Here is a 27816-nt window from a genome sequence, read left to right on the forward strand (position 1 = left end):
CTTAAACCTCATTTTACAGATGAGGGAACTGAGGCACAGAGAAGTTAACCAACATGCCTGAGGTCACACAGCAGACAAGTGGAGGAGCTGGAATTAGAACCCATAACCTACTGACTCCCAGGCCCGTGCTCTATCCACTACGCCATGCTAGTTCTCTGATTATTCCATCAGCCTCTTCAGTGAACTCCCTGCCTCCTGTCTCTCCCAGCTTCAGTCCATATATCACTCTGCTACCGCCAAAAAGCAGCCAAATCCCTCATTTGCCTTCCTATCAAACACACACTTCTTTCCATTAGCTTTAGGACAATCCGTCAATCTTTTCTTCTTACCTTTCCAATCTCCTCTCCTACTACATACACCCCACTTCACACTTTCCACTCCCCCGTCCCCTGAACCTTCCATTCTATCTATCTTGTTCTTGACTCTCCCACCTCCAATCCCTAGCACGGATCTTTCCTCCTACCTGGAACTCCTTCCCCTACAAATCCAACACAGCACAGCTCTCTCAGTCTTCAGTCTTCTTCTCAGCTTGTAAAATACCCTGCCTCTAGATTCTAAAATCCCTGAGGGCAGGGGTCCCGTGTACAAATTTTTGCTCTGCACACCACAGACACAAGTATTATTGATGAAGTGATTCAAAGCCCTTCTGAAATCCTCCCTCTTCTATACTTCCTCCAATTAATATTTCTTCTCCTCAGGTCACAGTCTCCCTACTCTCATTTTAGGTGATGAAGATGATTATAATAATAATAATTTTTAAAAAGTTTTTTGGGGTCTCACTTACTGCGCACGGTGCACTGTACTAGGCCCTTGGGAGAGTATAATATAAAAGAATTGGAAGACACATTCCCTGCCCATAATGAGTTTAGGGATTAGAGAGTCTATGGCTGTTCTCTCTCCTACTTAGATTGTGAGCTCCATGTACAACAAGAACTGTGTCTTACCTGATATTCTTCTAGGTTGGCACAGTGCCTGGCCCCACAGTAATAGTATAAGTGTTTAACAGATACTACAATAATTATTAAAACATACTGAAAGTAAATGGGATTGAAGGAAGAGTTCAACTGGTTAAATTTCCTAGATTTTTTCAGGCTACCAGACATATATTGGAAGAAAACAGTACAAAAGGCAATATATGGCTTAAAGAAAAGAAATTCAAAATGCATATTCGGGTAGATTCTGACGCCTATACTTTCATTTCTGTTAAACAATTCTTGAATATACTAAATAACTCTGGAGTCTCTTTTATTCCCCCATCAAATCAGTATCTAATAACCTAAGTCAAAGCTGGTCTTCTCTCGCATCTTAAATTTCCCCCTCATCTTTGTCAACAGTACAGAGTTGAAATATGAGCTCAAACAATGCTGGAGCAGTCCGTAGTTGGGCTGGGCTGTACATAATAATAATACATAATTGTGGCATTTAAGTGCTTACTATGTGCCAAGCACTGTTTTAAGCACTAGGGTGGGTACAACATAATCAGGGGCTCACAGTCTTCATCCCCATGTTACAGATGAGGTAACTGAGGCCATGGAGAAGTTAAGTGACAAGTACGAGGTCGCACAGCAGACGAGTGATGGATCCGGGATTTGAACCCAGGTCCTGATTCCCGGGACCATGCCCTTTCCACTAGGCCATGCTGCTTCACACTTGTTTTGTTTTAAATTGAAAGTTGTTTTTTTTTTTTAAAAAGAGGCCAAGAGATCAACTAATCCGGGTTTTTAAGACTCTACCTTTCTGCACCTCTAAATCTAGCCAGGACTTCTGCACTTTTCACGTTACTCAGATCCCAAAGAAATACTGACACCTCGTGGTCAAGAATTAGAATCAACAGCACAAACCCAGCATCACATTTCACCGCTCCTGACATATTTTTCCATGTCTGGTATGAATCACCACACGAAAGTGAGGTGGGGTAGATAACTCCATTTCAAGGGAGGTTACCATAATCTTATCACTTATACACCCAAAAAACTTGTAAATCACCCCCCAGTCCACCAAGCAAAAGTCACAGGACAAGTGGCTTTTTCAAAGCATCCTCGTGTACCAGGCCGCTTTGCTTAATAAAGACCTAAAAACTGGATTGCACGTTTAATAATGGACAAGATATAATCCAAAGATTTAAGTAACATCATTAAAAATGGAAATTCAGGACAAGAGCCACCGGGGCTCCTACTTCAAGAAGGACATCTGCCGGATTACTTGGCCACAAAGCTGAGAATGGGTGCTCTGCAGCTGCCGGCCCTACTCGCTGGCTAATTGATACCTCACCTCAGGGATTAGGTCTGTGAACGGACATGCAATCTACGTACCCAAGAACAAAAGCACCACACCGGTACCCAACATCCGGGACTCCAAAGCTTCTCGGCCACCTTACCAGAACCGAAGAGATTTCCCCCCAAGACGAGGAGGACTTACCGAAGCTTGTGCCATCTTCGCCCATAATGCACTTCATAGAGGTGATGATTTGCTCCACAACAGGTGGTGACAGTGATGTGGCATACACTGCACTATGAGAATGTGTTCGGAGATAGTCTATCAGCTCCTGACAAAGTTAGCAAAAATTCCCCATTAGATGCTGTCCCTGAGTTCAAATTCTTCTGCGGTGGCACAGCTGTCCAAATTATTTTCGGTCCCTCCCTCTTCAAGAACTCCCAGTCTTCCCACCTTCCAGGACATTCAGGTTGTGAGGAAGAGCGACAACAAACGAGCTGAGAAGCAACAGTTGTGACACTGTGGAAAAGTACACTTAATTCTCGAGTGCTAATGACTAATCTGTAAATTCCCCTCTAGACTGTCAGCTCATTGCGGGCAGAGAGCCTGTCTACCAACTTTCTTGTATTGTACTCTCCCAAGCACTTAAGACAGTGCTCTGCACCCAGTAAGCGCTCAATAAACACAATTGATGACTACAAATACACACATTAGAAAGCACTAATTGTTTCTTTCCCGTTTCACCTGACTCAGGAGGGAGGCCCAACATTTTAAAATTGGAATAGGACAGGTAATTTTCTTTTGTTCAAGATAAGGGCTAGGTGGCCCAGAAACGGCATTTCCTGGGCACTATGTCTTAGAAGCTTCATCTGCCTATTCTGGTGAACGTACTACTTGGCTTCCAACTCGACAAGCCAATGAATTCACCGCTTCATCACAGAGGGCATCTGAGAGTCCCTTCCAGTTGATGAAGTTACAGATCTTGAGATTCCAGATCGCTACTAAGGTGAACAGATGGTGCAGCCGATCCCACAAGGGTAGAAAACGGAGTCACTGAAGCCCCAGTGCCATTTCACAGAGTAGAGAGGGACTCGTCAAATCACACAGACCTGTGAGCAACCTCTGTTCCCGGTGAGGCTCCGGGCAGGACGGCCTAGACAGGAGATACACCGGGGGATGAGGCAGGCTGGACCTGGCTACTCATCGCCAATAGCAAGGCCAGGGAGACTGACCGACTATGCCCCAGAACTAATCACGCCCGCTACATGCTTTCGTTGAATGCTTTGGCTGCAAAACACAGTTGCTCTATAGCGTGAAGGAATTGTGCAGTAGTTTCAGAGCATGTTTCACTGAAATCTACCACCAGGGCCTTATTTTCTTCTCTTGGGGTTAGGCCTTCCTGGGGGAAGAAGGGTCTCTGAACGAATCTTACAATGGAAGAAGTTCCTTGACAACTTTCAAAAAAGAAAAGGAAAACGCTAACCCTGCCCCTGCAGACAAAAAACTACAATTAGCCAACTCCATGGAGAAGACTGTTAAGAAGGAACAGGAAAATGCTGGGAACATCAGTCTTGCTGAGCCCTCATATTATTAACCCACGATTGAGAAACTCAAGCTTTCGGACACCTCACGGTTGGTCAAATAACTTCCCTTCCTCTTAGTGTTCTCTATTTGCACAAGATGTCTTTTCCTGCAGCAGAAAAGCCTGTCCCTCCCTCTCCTTCCCCCCTTGGCCCCACCCACCCACCGCCCTTTCACCTCCCAACTCCAGGATCACCAGTACGACTCACACCGGACCGAAGTTTTGCTGAAAGGGAGTTCCCCCGTGTGGCCTCTCACAGGAGCCACGGCGGGTACACCTCCCACCTCCCAGGACATTAGGTAGTCTGGAAAGAACCTGACCGAAGAGAACAAAACCAAACAGAGCCAGTCTAAAGCTCTGTGAGGAGGCAAGAATCACACTCCAGGCGACCTACGGAGGAAGTGCCTCCTCTCCCGGGAATGGAATTCGGCCCTTAGTCATTTTGCCAAGGGCCTGGCTGAGCTCCAGCCAACTGCCGTGAAAGTGGTAACGTCGCTTCTGGCAGCCAAAGTCCCTGACCCTCAAACCCTGCCCAAATTCTCATCCCATGTTTACCTTCCTGCCTCCAATGTATCCTCCAGCAGCTCCAAAGCTCTTTGTGAATGTCCCCATCATAACATCCACATCCTCGGGATCCAGGCCGAAATATTCCACCACACCCCGACCTGTGGGGCCCAGGGCCCCAATGCTATGAGCTTCATCTAGATACAGGTAAGTCTTGTATTTCTTCTTAAGGGCAATTACTTCAGGGAGGCGAACAATGGATCCCTCCATGCTGGCAAAATAGGAATGCAAAGAACTGGTGAATTTAGGATTGAATACTTCGGTTTAATGCCCAAAATGGTGACCTTTTTTTTTTTTTATAGATATGTGATTGTCAGATATCTCTGGACCTGAAGATGCCCACTTATCTTGGTATCTCTACTGCATGGTTAATATTTTTGCAAAGATTTTCTTAAAAAACAACCACCATAAAAAACCACACACACACGAGTCCAATTCCAAGGCAGAAAAACAATCCGACGACAGACTGAAATTCATTTTGATCGATTCAAATATGGAACGTTTTTCACATTTTCGAGTGCCATGCTCCAAAATGTCATGAGCTAATTTGGGTTCCATGAGCTCTTTGGGGTTCTAGGGGGGAAAATGATGCCACGGCTACTCTGAGAGCAACAGGGAACTCAATCCCTGGGTGGATGAAGGGTAGAACACAATGGGCTGGCACCTGTGTCTAGGGAACCCACAACCGATTTGGCCCCTTCTGGTGGATACGATGGAAAACAACGCACAACATCAAATGGAGCAGTGGGCAACTATAGCAGCTGACACCTGCTTCTGACAAGCGGGCACACACTGCACGACTGAGAACCGATGGGAACATCCGAAAGGAGCCAGTCAGGCACGAGGGCGAGGGAAAATGGTTCAGTACCTGTATATTCCTTCTACCAGGATGAGGATTTTCTTCCAGGGCCTGCGTGTCCGAGGCTGCCCATGGACAATGGCATCTTTCAACAGCTTCTCCAAGCTCTGCATATCTAGAGCACACAGAGAAGAACTGTAACCCTCCACACCAAGCTGCCTTCCTCCGTCACCCATTCATTACAGTCCCGGGGCACACAAACCCTTTATTCAGCAAGGATGCCACTAGTAGCAAAGAATGTGGACGCCTGGCATGGCAGTGAAGTGGGGGTGGTTTACCGTGGTTTGAACTAGACTTGAGATTCTTTTTCTCCACCCCCCCAACCCCAGAGTTTAATTTTTCTTATCTGAAATGCCACATCCGATTTCAAAATCACCTACAGCGTTAGCTGGTTCAAAGGCAAAAAGGGAAGAGTGGGACATGCAAAAATCCAAGGAGTCAGTAAAATTCATCTAGGCCAAGATCCGGAAAGATCAAGTGATCACCCCGAATGTTGTGTAATGATTAACTGGAGAAGTTTAAAACGATTATTTCACCAGGAGAGCCAATTGGGACCAGGTTACCTAAGGCACCCTGGTGATGAGTTTTCTGCACCGCATTCAGATCCAGAGAGAAATCTGCTGTGTCGCGAGTTATTGAAAAAGCTGCCAATCAGGTTGATACTCAACACCACAAAATCCTCATCAGCAGCAGGAAAGAGGAGGAAGGGACAGGGAGGATAAGTTGTTGGGACAATCGACCCACTGTTAGCACTGTTAGCAGAGAGGCCCTGGCTGGCTCCCAAAGAGGACATGGTCGTACAGGGCCACCTCTGGATTGAGATGAGTTCTACTGGTGGAACTGACCAGAGATTGGCCCCTCCTGGCTCAGTTCTTGGGGCGGGGGGGTGGGTTGGGGAAGGATCCCTGTCCTGGGGCCAGGGGAGTCCCAAAACAACCCCGACTGCTCTATCTAGCCTGGGACGGTGTTTCCAGAGGCCTGCCTCTCTCCACTCCAAAGGATGGTCCAGGCTGGAGTGGTTGGTAATGGCACCGTTGGCTGGTTGTGGGCAAGGAACATGTCTACCAACTCTGGTATATTGTCCGTTCCCAAACGCTCAGTACAGTGCTCTGCACACAGTAAGCGCTCCATAAATATGATCGATTGATGGACCGGCACAGAGCTGGAGACCAACTGTGGCCTGCTCTGTAGTACGTACATTACAGCACCAAGGCCTAACGAGGCCTCTACAGCTGGTTGTGGGCGGTTCTGACCCCAGAGACTTCTTCCACATCGGTGTTCTGGAATGATCCTGGCCACTCAGAGATGATCCTTAAAGGCAAGAGGTCAGAACTGGGTCAAGTTCAGAACCCCAAATATAGTCAATTGGGTTCAGTGCTTGGTACATAAAGTGCTTAAATGCCATCACAATTATGAATTGGTTGGCCATTTCACTTGTCTTACAGAGTTACCAGCACGGCACCATAAGAGGATGGGGGTTTAAATAAAGATAGAATGAACATTTACTTCAGCTTACCAACTAAAAAGCATATTTCTATCATTTTTCAATGCCTTTAAGAAGGGTTTTATGGAAGCTTTTTACAGGAAGGTTTATGATTGTGCAGTGGACTACCCTGACCGGACTTTCCAAACCCTGCACGGTATTTGAATTTCTTTCTTTTCTGTTTGATAACACCTTCCTCAGCTGGTTTCACAAGAAATACGGCTTTGCCTATTAGAGTCATCATTTAACCTGTCCTAGGCATTGCAGACTTAAACCTGGCTTTCCTATAAACACAGGGGTTGCATTCTTGCAAAAAAACAAAGCCAACAAAAAATAACCCTGTCAAGGAAAACTCGCATCATTCTGTGTCCGATGCCGCTGTCGGGCCTAAACGAGAAGGCACATGGACTATTTCTTTAATACTTCAGGGCACTGTGTCCAGATGACCCTTAATTTCCTAAAAATGCTCTAAACAAACCAGGAGCAAAGGCACTCATTATGCAGAACAGTGCTGGCTCTAAGGCAAAAAGCACTTACTACAACAGACTGAAAAACTCCGTGCATTCTTGGATCACGGCATTATTTTCGGAGAGGCGTGTTAAGGGGAATGCATACCCTCCCATCGAAAATATCAAAAATTTCCACAGTACTTGCTCCTCAGTGTTCTAGAGACAAGAGTGCTTTGCTTTTCACCCAAACAATGGTGGAAGAGCAAGAGTAGGGTCTTCGAAACATATGACCTACTGGAATGTGCAGTGGACTAGCAAAAAATCAGGTGGTACCAAGTGAGATTTTAAAACTACTCACGTGTATCACAAAGAATTTAAGGCAGGCGCATAAAGAAATTCCCCAAAATGAATACATTCCCTGCATCTGTAACTTAAAATCTCTCCCTCAAGGAGGAAATTTACAGTTAACCAAAGAGGTCATGAGAAAATGCTCTTAATGTTCCAGTTGCTATGTTTATATTCAGAGGGGAAGGAAGAGTCAATGACTTGACTTGGGGTTTTAGACACTATAAAAAAGGAGATTGACAGGATGACTGACAGAGGCGGGGGGAGAAAAATTCAAGAGCTGGTCCCTTATAGCCAAAATAGCCTTTCCCTAACTTTTACTAATCTTACTGGTTAGGAAGATCAGAGAAACTCTTTTCAATGTCGCCACTTTTCATAATCCCGGAACTATCTGGGAAGAGCGGCAAGTTTACCTAGGTGGATAAGGCCTTCCACCAGAGTGCTGGTTACAGAGCTACAGGTCGAAAGGAACCTCTTAAGCCACTCACTGTTGTGTTTGAAGATTCTGATGGTTGCTCCGGACAGCCTGGCTCCCAGCACCAGTGACGCGTGGTTCAGTTCATCGCTCAGGATTAGGCAGCCCTGCGTGGAATTTAGACACCAGGGGAGAAATGAAGGGGGTGGGGGAAGTGAATGTTTAGTTGTACCAATCACAATACCTTTAGAATATTAGAAATAGGATACGCGGGAGATTAGACATAATGGGGGATCCACAAAATTTAAAAGGATACAATTGCACAGAAAAAAAGCCAAATGACACCTCTTTCTATCCAAGTGAAAGAGGGGTACTTTTCTCCAGCAGACTCCTGCTGAAGAAGGAAGACAGCTCTTCTAACTTCTTTCCTCTCCTCTCATTGCAAAGATTTTATGACTCTGCATAAAAGTTGGAACACTGTGCAAGGTGACACTGGGACCATTTCAGACAGCCATTTTTTTTCAAGACTCATGACTGGTCTCTTATGGGTTTATGATTTACTTAGGTTACTCTGATTTGATAGCTTGGAAAGGACTTTTATGTGAATTCTTTTAACTTATGCAATTTGCCTCCATAGTCAATGGGGATGTTTTCTGCACAAACCCACACAGATATCTTTAAACACAGGTAACAAAGGGAAGGGCATCTCCTCCAAGAGACCTTCCCTAACTAAGCCTTCTTTTCCCAACTCACTCTCCCTTCTGTGGAGTACTTGTTCCTGGATCTGTACCTCTACCTACCTAGTTCCCACCCCCACCTAGTTGTCACCCTCCTCCCACACACTCTTAGTTTCCAAAAGATTCCCAAATAAGTACTGTCCAGTATCTCCTGAAAAATGAAAAAAAAAAAAAAAACAAATGAAAAAATCCCAAAAGCAAAAGCCAACCACACCTTCCTTCCTTGCAAAATGCCTTTTGTTCATTCAGTTGTATTTATTGAGCACTTACTGTGTGCAGAGCAGTGTACTAAGGGCTTGGAAAGTACAATTCGGCAACAAATAGAGACAATCCCTACCCAACGGGCTTACAGTCTCAGTCAGTCAGTGGATGTGTCTGAGCTGCTTTCATGATCACTCCAAAACCTTATGCAAGGGATTTTTTTCCCCACCTCCCCTAGCAATGAGGTGGCTCAGAGAAATAAACTTACTCCTAACAGGGGAGGCTGAATCACACCCTTGGGAAGGTTGTGATTCTTTTATAGAAAGGAGTTGGCCTGCCTAACCATGACTATCAGCTCCCAAGGCAGAAACTTTCCAGACATTGCCCAGCAGGTGGTTCAGTGATTAAAATTAGGATGCTAGGAATGCCAAATCCCAATGAAACTCATGGTCAGGTGACATCAATAAAACCACTCTTTCATCAAAAAACTCTCCGAGCTACCCACTGGGCCGTGAACCCAAAGAGGGGAGGCACTACATTCCCTAGATCCTGTTTGGCAAGAAGCTGATTATGCCATCAGAATTAAACTCTAAGCTTCTATTTGCAGTCTCTCCTTTTTTATTCAGCTCCCTTCTCTCACACGTTTGCTCATCATTCTGCTGCCGTAAGCAATTTTTCCTCTCTCCGAGCAGACTCAGAAAGACTTGGACCCCAACAAATCCATCATAACTGGCATAACTGGACTCGGTAAATCTCTTTTCATTCAGGTTGTGGCCACACCCTGTGATCCTTCACATCACATAAAATTCATTTCACTGACATCTCTCTCGCTACTCACAGACCAAACACGAGCATGATTGGGCTAATCATGGTTTTCCTCTTCCCTTCTGTTGTACAGGTCTGCTCAAATAACCCCTTCTCCCTCTTCAACCCCATCAGAATCTCCTCATCGAAGCCTCTTGGCCTCCCACTTAAACCTTAAAGGCATTTCATATCTTTGCCATCCAGTTCCGTATCACTTCTCGGCAATTTCATTTCCTCCTCTTCCTCCTCCCTATTTTACTGTTTTGGCTCTAGACAACCGTGTTGCTTAACTACTCTCTTTGTTCCTTTCTCCCACTCATTTCTAGATGGTCTTTCCTATTGTCCCCATGTATGAATCAGACTCCCTCTTCTCATCTGCCAAGGAGACTCTGCCGCCTTCGCCCAATCCCTTCCAAGTATTTCTTAGAAAACATTCAGAAACACATAAGCCAAGGGCCTAGTCCTGAAATGTAATTACTGGTCTGAACCACCCTGCCATCCGACTAAAGTGAGATTTAAATATCATGACAACTGTAATGTTTGCTTTTGTAACAGAAGCTTTTAGAGCTAAGATTGTGTTTGCTTTTGGCCTGGGCAGCATATTATTACATTAGGTAGCAGATAATGAGCAAGAGTCTAGGAGACCAAACAAAAGGTTGGTTGATTTTTCCCCAGGCAAACTGAGACACTACCCAATCCACTCTGGTGGAGCAGTGATGACAAACATCCAGAAGAAACCGAGAAAGCAAGGTTCACACCAGCACAAGAGCAAGGCATCAATTTGATGGAATTAATCTCACAGAGAAAATAATGCTGTCCCAAAATTGAGCACCCTCAAGCTTCCAGATATTTGGAAAACTCCAATTTACACTTCTGTACCTCTAGGTTTATAAGCTGGGTGGCCATTCCTCATAACTACGCTGTTCTTTGTTGACTTTTCCTTAATGACTTTTTCATTAGGAAGATGAGAGGGGTTGAGAAGAAACAGTGCCCAAACACAACATTATGGAAGGTGGAGTTCTCCTGGAATGTTATCTCCCTGACTGATTTATTAGTCCTACTACCTGATTTTTGTCCAGTAAGAATATCAGCTTCTGTTTCTTTGTAATTGAATCATTCTGGTGCTTGTTATAATAATAGTCTAGTCAAGCACTTATTATGTGTCAAGGATTGTACTAAATGGTGGCGTAGAGACAAGGTAATCTAGTCCCCACATGGGTCTCTCAGTCTGAGTAGGAGGAAGAAATCGATTTATCAAGACTGACATAGATATGAGCTCTGGTGTACCAACTCTGTTATACTATACTCTCCCAAGTGCTTAGTACAGTGCTCTGCACACAGTGAGCGCTCAATATGTTTGACTTATCCCATGCCCTCCATGCCTCACCGTTCCACATCATGTGCCTTCTACCATTGAGACTGGACTCTCCAAAGTCACCAATCACCTACTCCTTGCCGTATGCTAATCCTCCTTGAACCCTAAGGTATCTTGCCCCACTCAGTTCTACTGGTAACTGCTCTTTAACTCTGGTTCAACTCTCCCGTCCTGCAAATTGATTATGGTATTTATTAAAGAAAACATGAATCAAGCACTGTGATGAGCACAGATACAAATTTAACATATCAGACAGTTCCTGCCTCCCATGGGGCTCACAATCTAGATGGGAGCAGACAAAGACAAGATAACAACGGATTGCAAAAAGGAACGAGCAGAAGAATCAGTGAACTGAGAAGACCATGTCAGTAAAAGACAAATCTTGGAGGTGAGCATTCTGCTGCCTGCCACTGCTCCAGGTAAGCAGACCTTAGCTATAAAAACCAACTATCCACGGCCTTTCTAGTGTTCTAAAGATTTTTAACAAGTCGTTTTCCCACGCATGGCCTCCTCTGTTGCTGGGGCAGGCTGGTCTGGATGGGATCGGCAGGCGTCAAGGCCGAGTCTTAAGGGGGCTCAGAGCAACCTGAGACTTAATCCCTGTCAGCCCCGTTCCCTGTGTGAGAGCCACTAGGGGCGGGGCCTCACAGGGAATGGGTCTTCCAGGACGTGAGCGCCAACCTGAAGAGCCTTGGGGAGACCCCAGCCCCAGCCGCAGGAGGCTCAACATCCTAAAACCTGGAAAGCCGTGCCTCTGCTTAGTTTCCCCTATGCTGTGTGAGAGGAGGGAATGCTGGGCAGCGTGGCTCAGTGGAAAGAACACAGGCTTGGGAGTCAGAGGTGATGGGTTCGCATCCCGGCTCTGCCACTTGTCAGCTCTGTGACTGTGGGCAAGTCACTTCACTTCTCTGGGCCTCAGTTACCTCATCTGTTAAAATGGGGATTAAGACTGTGAGCCTCATGTGGGTCAACCTGATTACCCTGTATCTACCCCAGCGCTTAGAACAGTGCTCTGTACATAGTAAGCGCTTAACAAATACCAACAAATTCCAACATGCTCTCATAATATCCCAGCTGGATTACTGTGTCAGCCTTCTCTCTGATCTCCCTTCCTCCTGTCTCTCCCCACTCCAGTCTATTTTTCATTCCGCTGCCCGGATCATCTTCCTGCAGAAACACTCTGGGCATGTCACTCCCCTCCTTAAAAACCTCCAGTAGTTGCCTACCCACCTCCGCACAAAACAAAAACTTCTCACTCTTGGCTTCAAGGCTCTCCAACCCCTTGCCCCCTCCTACCTCACCTCCCTTCTCTCTTGCTACTGCCCACCCCGCACGCTCCGCTCCTCTGCCACCCACCTCCTCACCGTTCCCCATTCTCGCCTATCCCGCCGTCGACCCCTGGCCCACGTCCTCCCGCGGTCCTGGAATGCCCTCCCTCCTCACCTCCGCCCAACTAACTCTCTTCCCCTCTTCAAAGCCCTACTGAGAGCTCACCTCCTCCATGAGGCCTTCCCAGACTGAGCTGCCCCTTTTCCCTCTGCTCCCTCTCTGCTCCCTCTCCGCCCTCTGCTCCTCCCTCTTTCTCTCTTCACCTCCCATCAGCTTAGCCCCATTTCCCTCTGCTCCTCCCCCACCCCTCAGCACTGTGCTCATTTCTATATATTTTTATTACCCTATTTATTTTGTTAATGAGGTGTACATCCCCTTGATTCTATTTATAGTGATTATGTTTTCTTGTTTTTGTCCGTCTCCCCCGATTAGACTGTGAGACTGTCATTGGGCAGGGATTGTCTCTATCTGTTGCCGAACTGTACATTCCAAGCGCTTAGTACAGTGCTCTGCACATAGTAAGCGCTCAATAAATACTACTGAATGAATGAATGGGAGAACAGAAGGAGCAGGGGCTTGATGGTCTTGCTCTGGGGTGACCGGTTTTGCTCTGGGGTGACCAGTCTCGGGACTCTGGTACCCAGGGAACAGCGCAGCCTTGAGCTGCTGCTTCATCCTTGCTCTGCGGCACTAGATGGGGGGGATTGCTGCGAGCCCAGGCCGGGGGAGCTTGTCAGGTCTGGGTGCGGGTAGGAGGGCCTCGGGGGCTCTTGGGTGGTGTGAGCATCTTAACCTCTCACTGCCACTTGGAGCTGGTGTGCAGTCCTGTTGTCTTTTTCTCCACAGCATTTCCTGTATCGACCCTTGACTATCTCCTCCATTGACCACCACCGGGTCAAGACTATCATCATATCTTCTAAATACAAGCTTATTATGGGCACGGAACACGTCTGCTTCCTCTCGTGTATTGTGCTCTCCCAAGCACTTCGAACAGTGCTCTGCATATGGTAAGTGTTCAATAAATGCCACTGACTGATTCACTGAATGGCCCAGTCCTGGCTAGTCTACCAGTCTCCTCGCTGGTTTTCCTGCCACCAGTCTCTCCTCTCCAGTTCCGCTGCCGAGACCATTTTTCTAAAGCATTGCTCTGCCTACGGGAGAAGGCAAATGGGTCTTTTATCCCCATTTCTTTTTAAGAGATGAAGAAATTCAGGCCCAGAGAAGTGGTGTTTGCTAAGTGCTTAGTATGTGTCAAGCATTGCACTGATGCTGGAGACAACCAAATCAGACAGTCCCTGTACCTCATAGAGTTCAGAGTTTAAGAGGGAGGGAGGTACAGATATTCAATCCCTGTGGGCAAGGAACATGTTTGCCAATTCTGTACATCTGTGCACACCGTAAGCACTCAAATACCACTGATGATAATTCCCACTTAAATATGAAAAAACTCAAGGACAGAAGTGGCTTGCCCATGGTCATATAGAAGGCAAATGGCAGAACCAGGAATAGAACCCAGGTCTCCTGACTCCCAGTCGGTCTTCTTTCCAGTATTCTGTGCTGCTTCTCTAATGTAGCCTCTGAGAAGCAGAGTAGAGTGCTCTGCATGCAGTAGGTGCACAATAAATACTTGTGATTATTCTCCACAACTGGGGTCCCATCTGATCCAATAGGGCTTCAGAGCAGTGACCTGTGGAGCAGAGTCCTTCTGTCGGGCAGCTAGCCCGGATGAGATTCCTCTGAAAGTTCCCCACAAACTGGAAGAACAGGTTATGGACCAAGAGAGGTTTTTAAGAACAGACTAGACAACCATCTTCCTAAATTGATTTAAATGTGATTCCGCCCTAAGGAAGGAAGATGCAACAGATCACTTAAGGTGACTTAGGAGCCAACCTTTACATCAGGCTGTTGCACAAAAGCCACACACATCTTGTACTGCGCGAGAAACTCTGTCTATAAAATGTAATTACCGAATGAGCTACACTATTAAATACAATAGTGATCGACAGTGATGGTAGGATTCCACAAGGTACAATCACCTGCTGCATAATTAGCTATGATGAAAGTTTATTCTGCCGCAAGTCTATTTCTTTAAAAAATAATTTTTTTTCAAAAAGCGCTTTCCATTAAGAATCAATGGGAAATACACCAGCTCTGCAAAAACAGAAGTTCAAAATGATGCTTGCATTCCATCTACGGAGTCACAGTTTTGAGGGGTTAGGGAATGTATTGCCTTCATTTACCTCAAAGGAGTTCAAAGCAATCCCTGGTTGATGGGGGAAGAAGAGAAAAATAAGGAAAATAGTAGAAAGAGGGTATAACTGATCCAAATGGCTATGGTATGTACAGGTGATTCTAGGACAGGCCAAAACTTGTCCAACGCTCTAAATAGAGCCATAAAAGATAGTCTCGGATGCGAGCCGTTTTTGCTGTACCTTGCCGACGATAGCAGGAATGTTCATCGAGTTGGTCGCAAATCCCATTCCGTAGGCCATGGCGGCCTCCACTCCCAAGAATCTAGCCACCAGCTTTTCTAGCTCTTCATGCTTGTCCAGGTTTCCTTTGGGAGAAATAATCCAAGTGAATATTCAAATCTTTCTAGTTGAAGAAGGATTTACAGCTTCTTCCGAGATGAAAGACATCTCACAGATCACAGCTGCAGAAACTATGAAGGGAATGATACCATGAAGAATCTCTTATAAAGACTGTTTTTGTTGGATGAACTCGATAAGTTTCGGATTGCCTCAGGTGTTCAAAGGCAGCGGTCTTTTACCCTGCACGAGTGCTCTTTTTGATGACTGAGCCCCATGGTCTTGTGATACCAAATGGCAATGAACTCTTTCTGGATCGAATGAACCTATTACACTCACTTCTGTTTCCAGGGCTCACTCTAGCGATCACCCCATCTTATAGTAGTATTTTAGCATTTTAGAATTTATTGAGCGCTTACTATGTGCAGAGCACTGTACTAAGCGCTTGGAATGTACAAATCGGTAACAGATAGAGACAGTCCCTGCCCTTTGAGGGGCTTATAGTCTAATCGGGGGTGGCGGACAGACAAGAACAATAGCAATAAATCTTCCTCCTTCCATTCTGCCCAGATTCCTCATATTGCTTATATACACTTGCCACCTCCACTTCCTTTCCTGATGATCTGGTTTCTGCCTGCTCGACTCAATCGATTAAAGGTACTTGTGCGCTGGCTTACGATGTGCAGAGCACTGCGCTAAGCCTCTGGGAGAGCACAGTAGGAGTCGGTAGATGTGATCTCTGCCAGCAAGACATTTACTATTTAGCGGGGACAAACTTCTAGCACTCCTCTGAGCCCGCTCTCTGCAGGGTCACCAATGACCTCCTTCTTGCCAAATCGAACCGACTCTATCCTAATCCTCCAAGGTACATTCAATCCTGTGGACCGCTCCCTTCCCCTGGAAACCCTCTCTAGCCTTGATTTTATTGGCACAGTTATCTCCCGGTTCTCCCTTTATTTCTCTGGCCGTGGCTCGGGCTAAGGAGTCAGGGGTCATGGTTTCTAAGCCTGGCTCCGACACCTGTCACCTGTGTGACTTTGGGCAAATCACTTCACTTCTCGGTATCTCAGTTACCTCATCTGTAAAATAGGGATTAAGACTGTGAGCCTCATGTGGGACAACCTGATTACCCTGTATCTATCCCAGTGCTTAGAACTGTGCTCAGCACAGAGTAAGCGCTTAACAAATACCAACATTATTATTATTATTATTATTCTCGGTCTCCACCGACATTTCCTCCGCCACCCACCCTCCAACTGTGGGTCTCTCTCATGGTTCTGTTCTGGATCCCCTTCTCTTCTCCCTTTATATTCACTGGATTGAGTGAGAGACTACAGCTCTCCCTGAATGACTTCTAGCCTCCCCAGCTTAAATACCCCAATCGCCATTTTAGCAGCTTGGCACTACCTTTGCACTTTGGCACTCACAACTTTCCACAGCACTTATGGACATACTTTCCATATCCTTATACTTTAGCACTAACTCATGTACATATCCCCCTTTCCTCCTAATTCCACAGTACACTCCCAAGTGTACAGGATGGTGTTCTACACAAGGGCATCTAATAAATACTATCGATGAAATAATGTACTTTTTTTTTGGCATTTTGGCTCGATCTCTGAAGAATTCGGGATCTTCTTCCAACAACACACATCAACCTGGAGAGAACATGATGTGACGATGGAAGAAACATGTGTGTACATATTTGTCAAGTTGCACAAATTACAAAGCAGATTTTTCTTATAAGCAGCGTTCTTCACAAACACAATCCCAGCATTAGATGGACTCTGAGGGTGTTTCTAACCTCAGCAGCCCAGCCATGGGCAAAAGAGGGGATAAGCCTATGGAAAATTAGGGAATGTGCTGAAAAAGGAAACAGTCTAATTTCCCTTTCTCTTTCTTTTTTGTTTAAGTTTCATGGGCTGTGAATGGGTAGGAAATGGAGTGCACATACTGCACGTTGCTCCTTGGATTCTCTTACGCTAATGACATGGAGAAGAGTAGAACAAGGAGGTGAAGAAGGGTCCTGATAAATGTGAGCATGGCCAATGGAAATTTTGGTGTGCCAAATAAATCTGAAGGGGAAAAGAGTGTATGTGCAACATGACTTATAGAAATTCAAGGTGACCAGACCTTAAGATTAAGCAGTGGGATTTTTAGTCCTTTAAACATCTTTTTTTCTGGACTGAAGCTTTACCTAATTTCTCAAAGCAGTCTAGCACGAAGCAGCACAGCACGGTGGAAAGAGCAGGGGGCTGGGAGCCAGGAGACCTGGGTTCAAATCCCGGTTTTATCACTCGCTGTTGCGTGACCTTGGACAAGTTACTTAACTTCTCTGTGCCTCAGTTTCCTCATCTGTAATGTGGGTTCAATACCTGCTCTCCCTCCCCCTTAGACTGGGACCCTCGTGGGGCAGGGACTCTGATTTAATTGTTGTGTTTCTACTCCAGGGTTCATATCAGTGCCTGGCACGTAGTAAGCACCAAAGACCAGACACCACAATAATAACAACAAGAATGATTATTAGTCTCTTTGCATAAGACAAACCTTGTCTTTGAGCAAAGCTGTTCTTCTTTCATATTCCTATACCCAAATAAGGATCACAATTTGTGGGGAGATTTGACATGAAGGAATGTTTTGATTCTGATATTAAGGAAAAGATGTAAGAAATGGAAACCGAAGCTTTATATTAGGTGGATTCTCAGAGACCCTGCTTGTGTGACAGAGTACTTTTCCCCCTTCCAGAAGACAGGTGCTTCTCAAAAATGACTGAGATATTACGGCTCGAACCCACACTCCAGAATAGCAAATGGTCAACTTGATAATAATAACAACAGCCGTACTTGTTAAGTGCTTACTATATGCCAGGCACAGTACTAAGCGCTGGAGTGGATACAAGCCAATCTGGTTGGGCACAGTGCCTGTCCTACATGGAGCTCACAATCTCAATCTCCATTTGACAGATGGGGTAACTGAAGCACACAGAAGTGAAGTGACCTGCACAAGGTCCCGCAGCAGACAAGTGGTGCAGCTGGGAGTTAGAACTCACATCCTTCTGATTTGACAAACCAACTCACCTTTAACACACTTTGAGTTACAAGAGATAAAAGTCTGCCTATAAGTACCTGCAGTGACAACGTCAGCACGGGAGAAAATTCTGCCAAGAACACTGCACATTTGATGGTTGTCTAATTTTCTCAGAATATGCCATTTTTAATTAAGTATAGCATTTTAGTATGAGATGAGTTTAAAATTTTAAATCTTTGAAATTTCCAAAGCATTCTGCATCCATGAACAAGTAGAATACAAGGCCACACTTACCAATCTCTTGCCTGGTACTGCACACACCCACTCCATACTCCTGTAATACTTTAGCTGCTGCTTCTTCACACATGCCAGTATTCTGTGCAAAGCCGAGGTAATTATAGGAACCCATGTTGATAACGTCTTTAATGATATTCCCCGTGTACCTGTTTTCCAATAAGAAAAGAGTCAACATAGATCACAGAAAGATGCAACTCAGTGGTAATCACAAGAGTCATCAATAACTATTGTTAATAATAATAATAATGATAATAATAATAATGTTGGTATTTGTTAAGCGCTTACTATATGCCAAGCACTGTTCTAAGCACTGGGGTAGATACAAGGTAATCAGGCTGTCCCCTGTAGGGCTCACAGCCTTCATCCCCATTTTACAGATGAGGTCACTGAGGCCCAGAGAAGTGAAGTGACTTGTCCAAGGTCACACAGCTGACAAGCTGCGGAGCCCGGATTAGAACCCATGACCTCTGACTCCCAAGTCCGGGCTCTTTCAGTTCCTGGCTCTAGTTTTTGACAAATATTTGTCCGGCACAAAAAACCATGGCTAGAGTTTACATGAAATTTTTAAAAGGACTTTCCAGGATTGACAAGCTGGACATAGCTTTTGCACTAAAAAAAACGGATACTTTACACTAAGGAAAATTAAAGAAAAAGACTACATTTGCAGTATAGGCCATAAAAATTAAGTTTCAAAATGTTAAGCCATTTCCTAAGTAATGGATCTGATTTTTAAAAATTTGTTAAGCACTTCCTATATATCAAGCACTGTACTTAGCACTGGGGTAGATACAAAAGTTATCATGTTGGACACAGTCACTGCCTCACATGGGCCTCACAGTCTTAATCCCTATTTTACAGATGAAGTAACTGAGGCACAGAGAAGTGAGATAGTTTGCCCGAGATCACACAGCAAAGTGGCAGAGTCAGGATTAGAACCCACGTCCTTCTGACTCCCAAGCGCGTGCTCTATCAACTAGGCCACACTGCTTCCCAGCTCATCTGGTTCTCAGCTACCAAGCAACATCCCTAGACTCAGCTAAGTATGGATGGTACTGTACTGATTTTGCTGAGGAGAAACCTATAATTTATCATTGTTTCAAAAAACTGTGATACTGCCCTTTATAAAAGGCAGATGTAGACAGACAGGGACAGCCATCTGTATCTTGGTATGAGAGAAGCCGAGACAGAGATACAGATACACAGACACTGAGAGACTACTATCTCTCAGGACTAGAACACACTTGTTAATCTAATTTGTTAATCCATATAAGTCAACTCAATTTAGACTCCAATGCTGAATTTAGTCCATCCTTCCGGTCCTGTTGTAGTTCTAAACCAAAAACATTTTCTCCGGCCCCCAGAACAGCTCTGAAAGGCCTCAGACTGGGCTGGGATGTCCCAGGGAATCTGCTCTGTTCAATTAGTTGATCACTCTTCTTTCTTGAATGCTCATCCCAGTTTCTCAAATCTTACTGGGTGTTTCCAAGGCAACCTCAAGAGGTCCTGAGTGGTCCCGGCCGAGCCAGGCTATCCCAATCCGATACTCTTACTGAACCTGATTACCTGAGCTACCTACCCCAGCTCTCAGTACAGTGCCTGGAACAAAGTAAGCACTTAAATACCACAAAAAACAAAACAATGACAACAACAACAACAACAAATCCCTTGAGGCTTCTTGGGACCAAGAGGTAGGTTAGTCTCGGCCCCAAACTCTTTCAGCGGTCTTGGGGAGCCCCAGAGCTCTCCTGAAAGTCTTCAGGAACCCAAACTTCCAAGGAGCCTAAGCAGTGGACCACAGCTTCCACTGGTGGGGGAGTAACCCCCGGAACATGTTACGGTCACACCACGCTCCCGACACTTCCTGGAAGCCCATCTCGGTTTACTCTCATGTCCTCTCCCAGGTGGAATGGATAGTTTCCCAGCCAAGGGTACCTTGGGCAAGTCACTGCCAATTCAGACTCACTTGAATGACCAGTTATAGTCTTGGGAATGTCTCTCCATGATGTCCACCTTGGCCCCAGGCACACTACAAATCGGGCGGTTCCAGTTATCTCGAATTCGCATGTAGAGGTTTCTTGTGTAGAAGTTCTCAAAATCTTGATACAGTGACACAAAGTCCTGCAAACAAGCAGCAAGCAGATATGTTTGATAAATTTTGCTGAGAACTTATTTTAAGGCTTTCAAGGATGTTGACATAACCATGGTGAGCATTTCCAAAACTGATATAACCTAACCAAAGACCAAAAATACTGAATACCTGTAATTCTTAATCAAGCACAATTTTTGGCTTTGCTTAGCTGATCAACTAGGACAGTTACGTACACAGCTGTAATTTATATTAATGTCTGTTCCCCCCTCTAGACTGTAAGCTCATTTCAGGCAGGGAACCTGTCTACCAACTTTGTTACACTGTATTTTCCCAAGCACTTAGTGGTGCTCTGCACGCAGGAAGTGTTCAATAAACACCATTGATTGATTCATCATCAAATTCTGATGCTTTGTTGTCAAATCAACACAATCTTCTCCACCTTCATTTTTACTCTTACTTTAAAAACTTGACACTCTGGACTATATTTCGCTGCTTATTTGGTTGACACTGAAAAAAGTTCTTTGTTCTGCACAACTCCCTGCCAAAGGCACCACGCTTTGCCCCAACTTGTTTGAAGTTGTATTTCCTTTTCCTTGTTTAGCCCCCTCAATGGATGCGCTCACATTCTCAACTGGGAGTTTTGTTGAATAACTCTCTGTCCACGTTGTCCACTGTGTAAACTTTAATCAGGTTTTGCCTTTGCCTTTGCAGAATAAAGAATCTTGACTCTATTCATCTAGTCTTTATTCTATTTCTCTGGTTGTCTCGGTGACTGGTCTCGGTCAATTAATCAGTGGTATTTACTGTGCACTTTGTGTGTGGAGCCCAGCACTATTCACTTGGAAGAGTAATAGACAATCCGCTAGGTAGACTCGATCCCTGTCCACAACAAGCTTATGGTCTAGAGGAGAAGGAAGACATCAAAACCAATTTCAGCTAGGGGAATGATAAGGCATAAGCATATGTACCTAAGTGCTGTGGGGTTGGAAGCGGGGAGTGATTAAGTGCTTTAAAGGGGACAGACAAGTGCACAGGTGATGCTGAAGAGAGGGTCAATAGGACAGATGATGAAAGATAGAATAATTTGAAGGAAGCTATGGAATATAGTAGGGCAGATGATAAATTTCAGAGCATGCAATCACCACAATACTCTATCTCCTACTGGTCTTGCCAGCTACCTCCTTGAAAACCTAATCATATAAAATCATGGAAGACTATATTAATCAATGGCTGTGCTACTTACTACTTACTGTACTAGGGAGCTGAGTGTAAAATAGGATAGTGTGGAACTCAATAATAGCATATAATTCACATATCTCATTTTGCATGGGGCTCCACTATATTTCCCTTCACAGTCTTCGAATGGGGCCCGGGGGGTGGTGGGGTGTGGAATCAGCCTAGTTTCCCAACTGGATACATTTACTTCCAAAGTCAGAGCCGAGAAGAATGACAAAGAGTCCCCGCCTCCTCCCAAACTGTGTTAGGAGATTAGCTCTTTAGTTTCACCTTGACAACAGAAGGATAGAACTTCTCCGGTAGTTCAAGTACGGTCAACTCCTTTTATTTCTTAATTCATCAATGGTATTGGATGCTTACTTCATTCATTCAATCCTATTTATTGAGCACTTACTATGTGCAAAGCAATCGACTAAGTGCTTGAGAGAGCACAATAGGCACATTCCTGCCCACAAAAGAACTGAATTAAGACCTTATGTAATGACTGAGTCCAATATTTTGGGGAGTGTGTAGCTTGTCCCTAAGGAGGATGAGTGTGAGAGGGACTGGAAGTATGTGTACCATCCAAAGACTTGAAAAAAATGGGGAGGATGGGACTGAAAATGGACACCCCGTAAATGGACACAAACCCCCAGAAAGACCTCCGCTAACTTCTGGGGAAGGCTTCCCAGGCCAGTACTCAATGTGGGGTGGAGGACTGCCCGCCCTCCTGCCCAGGCTCCTAACCAAGAGCTGAGAGTCCAGGGTTAGTGCAGTGGTGGGTGCGGCTTCTCTTCCATTAAAGCGCCACACCAGCAACATGGCAGAAAAGCAACCCAGATCTATTTCAATGGGCATTTCTAGGTTTTACTGTAGTCAGTGTTCCAAACCTATGTGCCGCTTCCCTGTGTTTGGGTGGGTTGGCTTGGGGGGTGCCTGAAGTTGACTGTTCCCACCCAGGGGAGAGGTGGGGAGGGGAGAGAGTCTCCAGGCCACACAGGGCTGGATCTTAGAGACTAATGAACTCTGGCTCCCAGAGTTGGCAGCCAGCACAGAGGTAGCCAAGTGGGCAGCCAAGGAGAGGGAAGTAGCAGGGCCTAATGAATACAGGTCTGGGAGTCAAAAGGACCTAGGCTCTAATCCCGGCTCTGCCACTTGTCCACTGGGTGACCTTGGGCAAGTCATTTCACTTCTCCATGCCTAAATTACCTCAGGTATAAAATGGAGTTTAAAACTGTGAGCCCCATGTGGGGACAGGGACTGTGTCCAACCTGATTAGCTTGTATCTACTCCAGCGCTGAGAATAGTGCTTGACACATAGTAGGCGCTTCGTAAATACCATCATCATTATTATTATTATTATTAGTCGAGTCACTCAGTGCCGGGGGCCAAGGAGAAGGAGGGAGGCCAAAAGTTGGTGATGAGAGTGCCTCGCCTAGATGAGGCTGGAGACAGAAAGACACTGGGCCCTCTGTGGAGTGAGGGGCCAGCTCTCCACACTCAGGGAAGGTGGCTGGGTTCTTCGGCCTCGGCTGGGCTTGCCTGGTTTTGTCGGGGCCTGAGACCCTGTCCGTGTGCATCTTGGGGATGGGAACAACAAGTGGGGAACGGAAGGAAAAAGCAGAAAGCAGCACGCTGCTGCAGTGGGAGATGTGCCGAGGAGGGCGAGTCGGGCAAGCGGGGAAAGGGCCAAGTCAAAGTGTCGGGGCCAGAGCCGGGTAGCTACTGAGTACCTGAAGTACATAAAGCAATGAACCCAAGGCTGTCTTAAGTCCCTGGTGGTCTCTGAAAGGCACCAAACACTTGAAAAGTTGGAGAATGCTGCATCAGCTGAAAACAGAGAATCACTGGCTGAGCAACGACCTGCATGGCGTACTGCCATTAAAAAAAGGAAGTGGCTCTCTAAACAAAATCTTTGCGCGTAAAGAGACAAAGAGGCAAAAGAGAAATCAGTGCCAGGCGCTGGAACATTAAGCACGACAGCAAAACAAGGGACAACCTTTTTGTGTGCCCAACGTGGCCGTGACTGTGGATCCTCCGTTGGCTTTTTCAGGCCCACACACACTCACAGGTGAACTTCACAACTTCACTCTCAGTGGTGCCTTCTTTGAACAGGAAGGACAACTATACAAATGCCAGACGTGCCTTGTATGCATTTAAAAAAAACAAAACAAAAAACCCCACATACTTGGGAGGACTAGACAATCATTTAGTGCCTCTCAGGTTCAGAGCTGCATATCCTGCAGACCTCAAACTAAATATGTCCAAAACAGAACTCCTTGTCTTCCCACCCCCTGACTTCCCCCATCACTGTACACAGCACCATTCCTCCCTGCCTCACAAGCCAATAACCTTGGCATTACGCTTGACTCATCTCTCATATAACCCACATATTCAACCTGTCGCCAAATCTTGTCAGTTCTATCTCCACAACATTGCTAAAATCTGCCCTTTCCTCTCCAAATTGCTACCATGCTATGCTAACCCACCCAGACTACTGCATCTGCCTCCTCGCTGACGTCCCTGCCTCCTGTCTCACCCCCTTCCAGTCCACACTTCATTCTACTGCATCGATCATTTTTCTAAAAAAAGGTCAGACCACATCTCCCCGCTCCGCAAGAACTTCCAATGGTTGCCCATCCACCTCCGCATCAAACAGAAACTCCTTACCACTGGCTTCAATCAGTTCACCCCGCCTACCTTACTTCACAGATCTCTTCTTCCAGGCTGCACACTTCACTCCTCTAGTGCCAGCTTGCTCGCTGTGCTCTCATTTCATCCATCTCACTGCCGACCCCCTTCTCACATTCTATGCTGGTCTGGAATTCCCTTCCCCTCCAACTACACCAGACCACCACTGTCCCCACTTTCCAAAACGTATTGCGGTCACATCTCCTACAAGAGGCTTTCCCCAATTAAGCCCTCTTTTCTCTGCTCCCTCTCCCTTCCGTGCCATCTATGCACTTGGATACATACCCCTTAGTCATTTGGTATTCACCCCACAGCATTTAGGTACATATGTGTGAATTGTTTATATTAACATCTGACTCCCTCTCTAGACTATAAGCTCACTGTAGACAGGGAACACATTCATTCATTCATATTTACTGAGCGCTGTGTGCACAGCACTATACTAAGCGCTTGGAAAGTACAATACAGCAATAGAGAGAGACAATCCCTGTACACAATGGGCTTACAGTTTAGAGCGGGGGAAATTCACTTACCAACTCTGTTGAACTGAACTCTCCCGAACACTTGGTACAGTGCTCTGTACACTGTGAGTGCTCGATAAATAGTAACGACTGACTGAAGGACTTGTGCGAGATCAGACTGAGCCCCCAACATTTATTGCTTGCTGGGTTCAATATGGAATGGGACGGAAAGAGGGTTCAAAGTTCTTTTTGGCACAAGTACGCGGGGAGGAAAATGAATCCTTGGAGAGAAGGAAAAAGCTGGTTGGGTCTTCCTGCACCTAAGATAAGCCTTTCTCCCAAAATTTGCTTGTGAGTAGATATATAATCACACACACACACACACACACAAACATGTATATATATTCATATATATACCTGAATATCCTTTAAGGTAAAAAATGGTGAGTAGGAATTACATATGTTAAAAAGCACTCAACACAAAGCTGATGATGAGTATGCAACAAGTAAAAATACTGACAAGAGCAAAATGTTGGGTGCTATCCCTAGAAAAATCCCAGGAATGGTCTGTGTGGCCTTATCCCTAAGAGAGGGTAGTGCATCATCCCCATTTTACAGATGAAGGCTGACACAGAGAGGTGAACCTACTCGCCCAAGGTGACAGAGTAATGGCAGATACTCTTATCAGCTTCTTAAACCAAACTTGCCTCCTAGGCACTGGTCCCACCGAGAATTATTCATTCATTCAATAGTATTTATTGAGCGCTTACTATGCGCAGAGCACTGTACTAAGTACTTGGAATGTACAATTCAGCAACAGAGAGAGACAATCCCTGCCCATTGACAGGCTTACAGTCTAATGGGGGGACGGACACGACATAGATGGACAAAAACAAGACAATTTAATCACGATAAATAGAATTATTATTAAGCAGTTGTTCCGCCGGCTCTGTTTAGATGAGGCTTAATCCTTTCCCAAATCTCTAGCTTAGAAGCATGGGGTACCTGTGACTTGGATCAGAGTAGAATTTTTGAATTTGTTTAAACACTGATGTTGTGAAGTCTGTAAAATGAGTAGTGCTTGGAAAACAAAGGTTCAAAAATGTGCTGGCTCCTCCTTGATATGAGAGTGATTTACAGATCTGCTCTTGAACGTGCTTGCTGGGGTGGGGCCCGGACCGCAGTAAACCAATTCTAATGAGAAGCATTATGGCCTATTGGAAAGAGCACAGGCCTGGGAGTCAAGTGGCCTGGGCTCTAATAATAATAATAATGATGATAATAATAAGAGCAGGAGAGGGGCGATACAGGTTACCCTCCAAAACATCTCGTGGGAGAAATGAATGTATGAAGACACACTCAGAGGACCCTTTCACAGCAATATTCACCAACTCCCTAAACATTTTTCTCTGGATCTGAAAATTTCACAGCCCTGTGCTAGTTTTAGAGAGTGGTATCTATGTGGAGATGGGGCCGGGTCTCAGAAGGCAGCAGAGGGAAGCTAAGAGGCAAGGCCAGGCCTGTGACAGACAACATTTCACAAAGTCTACACCACCATTAAGACCCAGGTTTCCTCAACCCCAGTTGGTCATGTGTCTAGTACTTCACTGGTTGTCCAATTTATCAATTTTGTGTAGAAGAGGAAACAGGACATTGAAAAACCTAAAACTAGAACTGGGCACACAATCCACACCACCTGTCAATCAAACAGTGGTATTTTGCAGAGTGCAATGAGTGCAGAGTGCAGAGTGCAATGAGTGCAGAGCACTGCATTAAGCACTTGGGAAAGTACAACGCAACAGAGTTGGTAGCTGTCATCCCAACCCACCAGGAGCTTATGGTCTTCGGGCCAGACAGGCATTAAAATAGACTAGGAATAGGGGAAATAGTAGAGTATAAGAAAATTCACATAAGTATTGTGGGGTGAGTACCAAAGTGCTTAAGGGAAACACAGCCAAGTGCATAGCTGACTCAAAGGGGGAGGTAGAGAGGGGAAATTAAGGACTTAGTCTGGGAAGGCCTCTTGGACAAATAATTTTAGAAGGATTCTGATTGAGGCCTTTGCAAAACTGCACACCAATCCCCCACAAATGTGTTCCCATTTTAGCATTTTTCTTAGCAATATAGCTCATGGTTAAAGTTTTCCTCAATATTTTATATCTAGATGCTTTACTTTATTTCATGAAATTTTTATTTCATTGCACCTTAGCCAGAGGACATGAAGGATATAATCCGTATCTGAACACAAAAATATAAAAACTTTTTAAGATGGGTCTTGTGAATTTTGTTTCCAAAAGGCTCAGATTTTTTTTCCCTGCCAGAGTCCTAAAAAGTTTCAATCTGGAAGTTTTGTTGTTTGCAAGGTAGGTTTTCTGCACTATGTAGGGAGCATGACTTTTTTTCCCCAGTGCTTAACTCCTTGTCTTATTTCCCACTGCCACCTTTTTTTTTTTTTGGCATTTAAAGACTTATTGTATGTCACTCACTAAATGCTGGGGTAGATACAAGCTACATTAGGATGAACAGAGTCCAAATCCCACATGGGGCTCACAGTCAATCCCCATTTTGAGGCACAATGAAGACTTGCCCATGGTCACATAGCAGACAAATGGTGGAACTGGGAGTAGAACCCAGGTCCTTTTGACTCCCAGGCCCATGTTCTAGTCACTAGACCACTTTGCTTCTCATCGTGTTCCCTTTCCCTGCCTTTCTAACTCCTGTCCAGCACACTATTAGCTCTGGACACCACCCCTGAGAACGGCGCCGAGATGGCGGAATGACGGCCAGAGTATGGGAGATGATCCTATATTTCCCATCTCCATAGTTTCCTGGAGCTGAAAGATTGGCCCACGTGCAAAAAGGCAGGAGGTCTCTCCAGTGATCCAGGCCAGGAACTGTGATTAGTGCAAAAATCCAACTCTGTTTCCCTAGAGAAGGAATGGAAATTATCATCACTGCCAAGGGCATTTACTGAGAGCCTGCGTGCAGAACACTGTATTAGGCACTTAAGAACACATATCAGGAGATATTTCCAGGAAATTCCTACCAAGAACTAATTTTCATGGGTACAGAATTTTGAGTTCTAACATTAAAGTTCAAAATACAGTCCCCTACAGGACTGGAAAGTTTCCCTTTGGATAAGAAATGGGAA

At 45.3% G+C, this 27816-nt stretch overlaps 1 protein-coding gene across 1 annotated transcript in view; it reads right to left on the reverse strand.

Moving 5' to 3' along the window:
- Positions 1-27816, reverse strand: part of SPTLC2 (serine palmitoyltransferase long chain base subunit 2) — a 124245-nt gene that overhangs the window by 67150 nt on the left and 29279 nt on the right. The window contains exons 3-9 of the mRNA XM_029059031.1: positions 20173-20327; positions 18207-18355; positions 14790-14914; positions 7985-8078; positions 5229-5334; positions 4352-4571; positions 2419-2545 (exon numbers count right to left, since the gene is read on the reverse strand). Of these exons, the coding sequence (XP_028914864.1) occupies positions 2419-2545; positions 4352-4571; positions 5229-5334; positions 7985-8078; positions 14790-14914; positions 18207-18355; positions 20173-20327 (976 nt within the window). The remainder of the gene's footprint in view (positions 1-2418; positions 2546-4351; positions 4572-5228; positions 5335-7984; positions 8079-14789; positions 14915-18206; positions 18356-20172; positions 20328-27816) is intronic.

Source organism: Ornithorhynchus anatinus, chromosome 1 (assembly GCF_004115215.2).
Source record: "Ornithorhynchus anatinus isolate Pmale09 chromosome 1, mOrnAna1.pri.v4, whole genome shotgun sequence".
Classification (NCBI taxonomy): Eukaryota; Metazoa; Chordata; class Mammalia; order Monotremata; family Ornithorhynchidae; genus Ornithorhynchus; species Ornithorhynchus anatinus.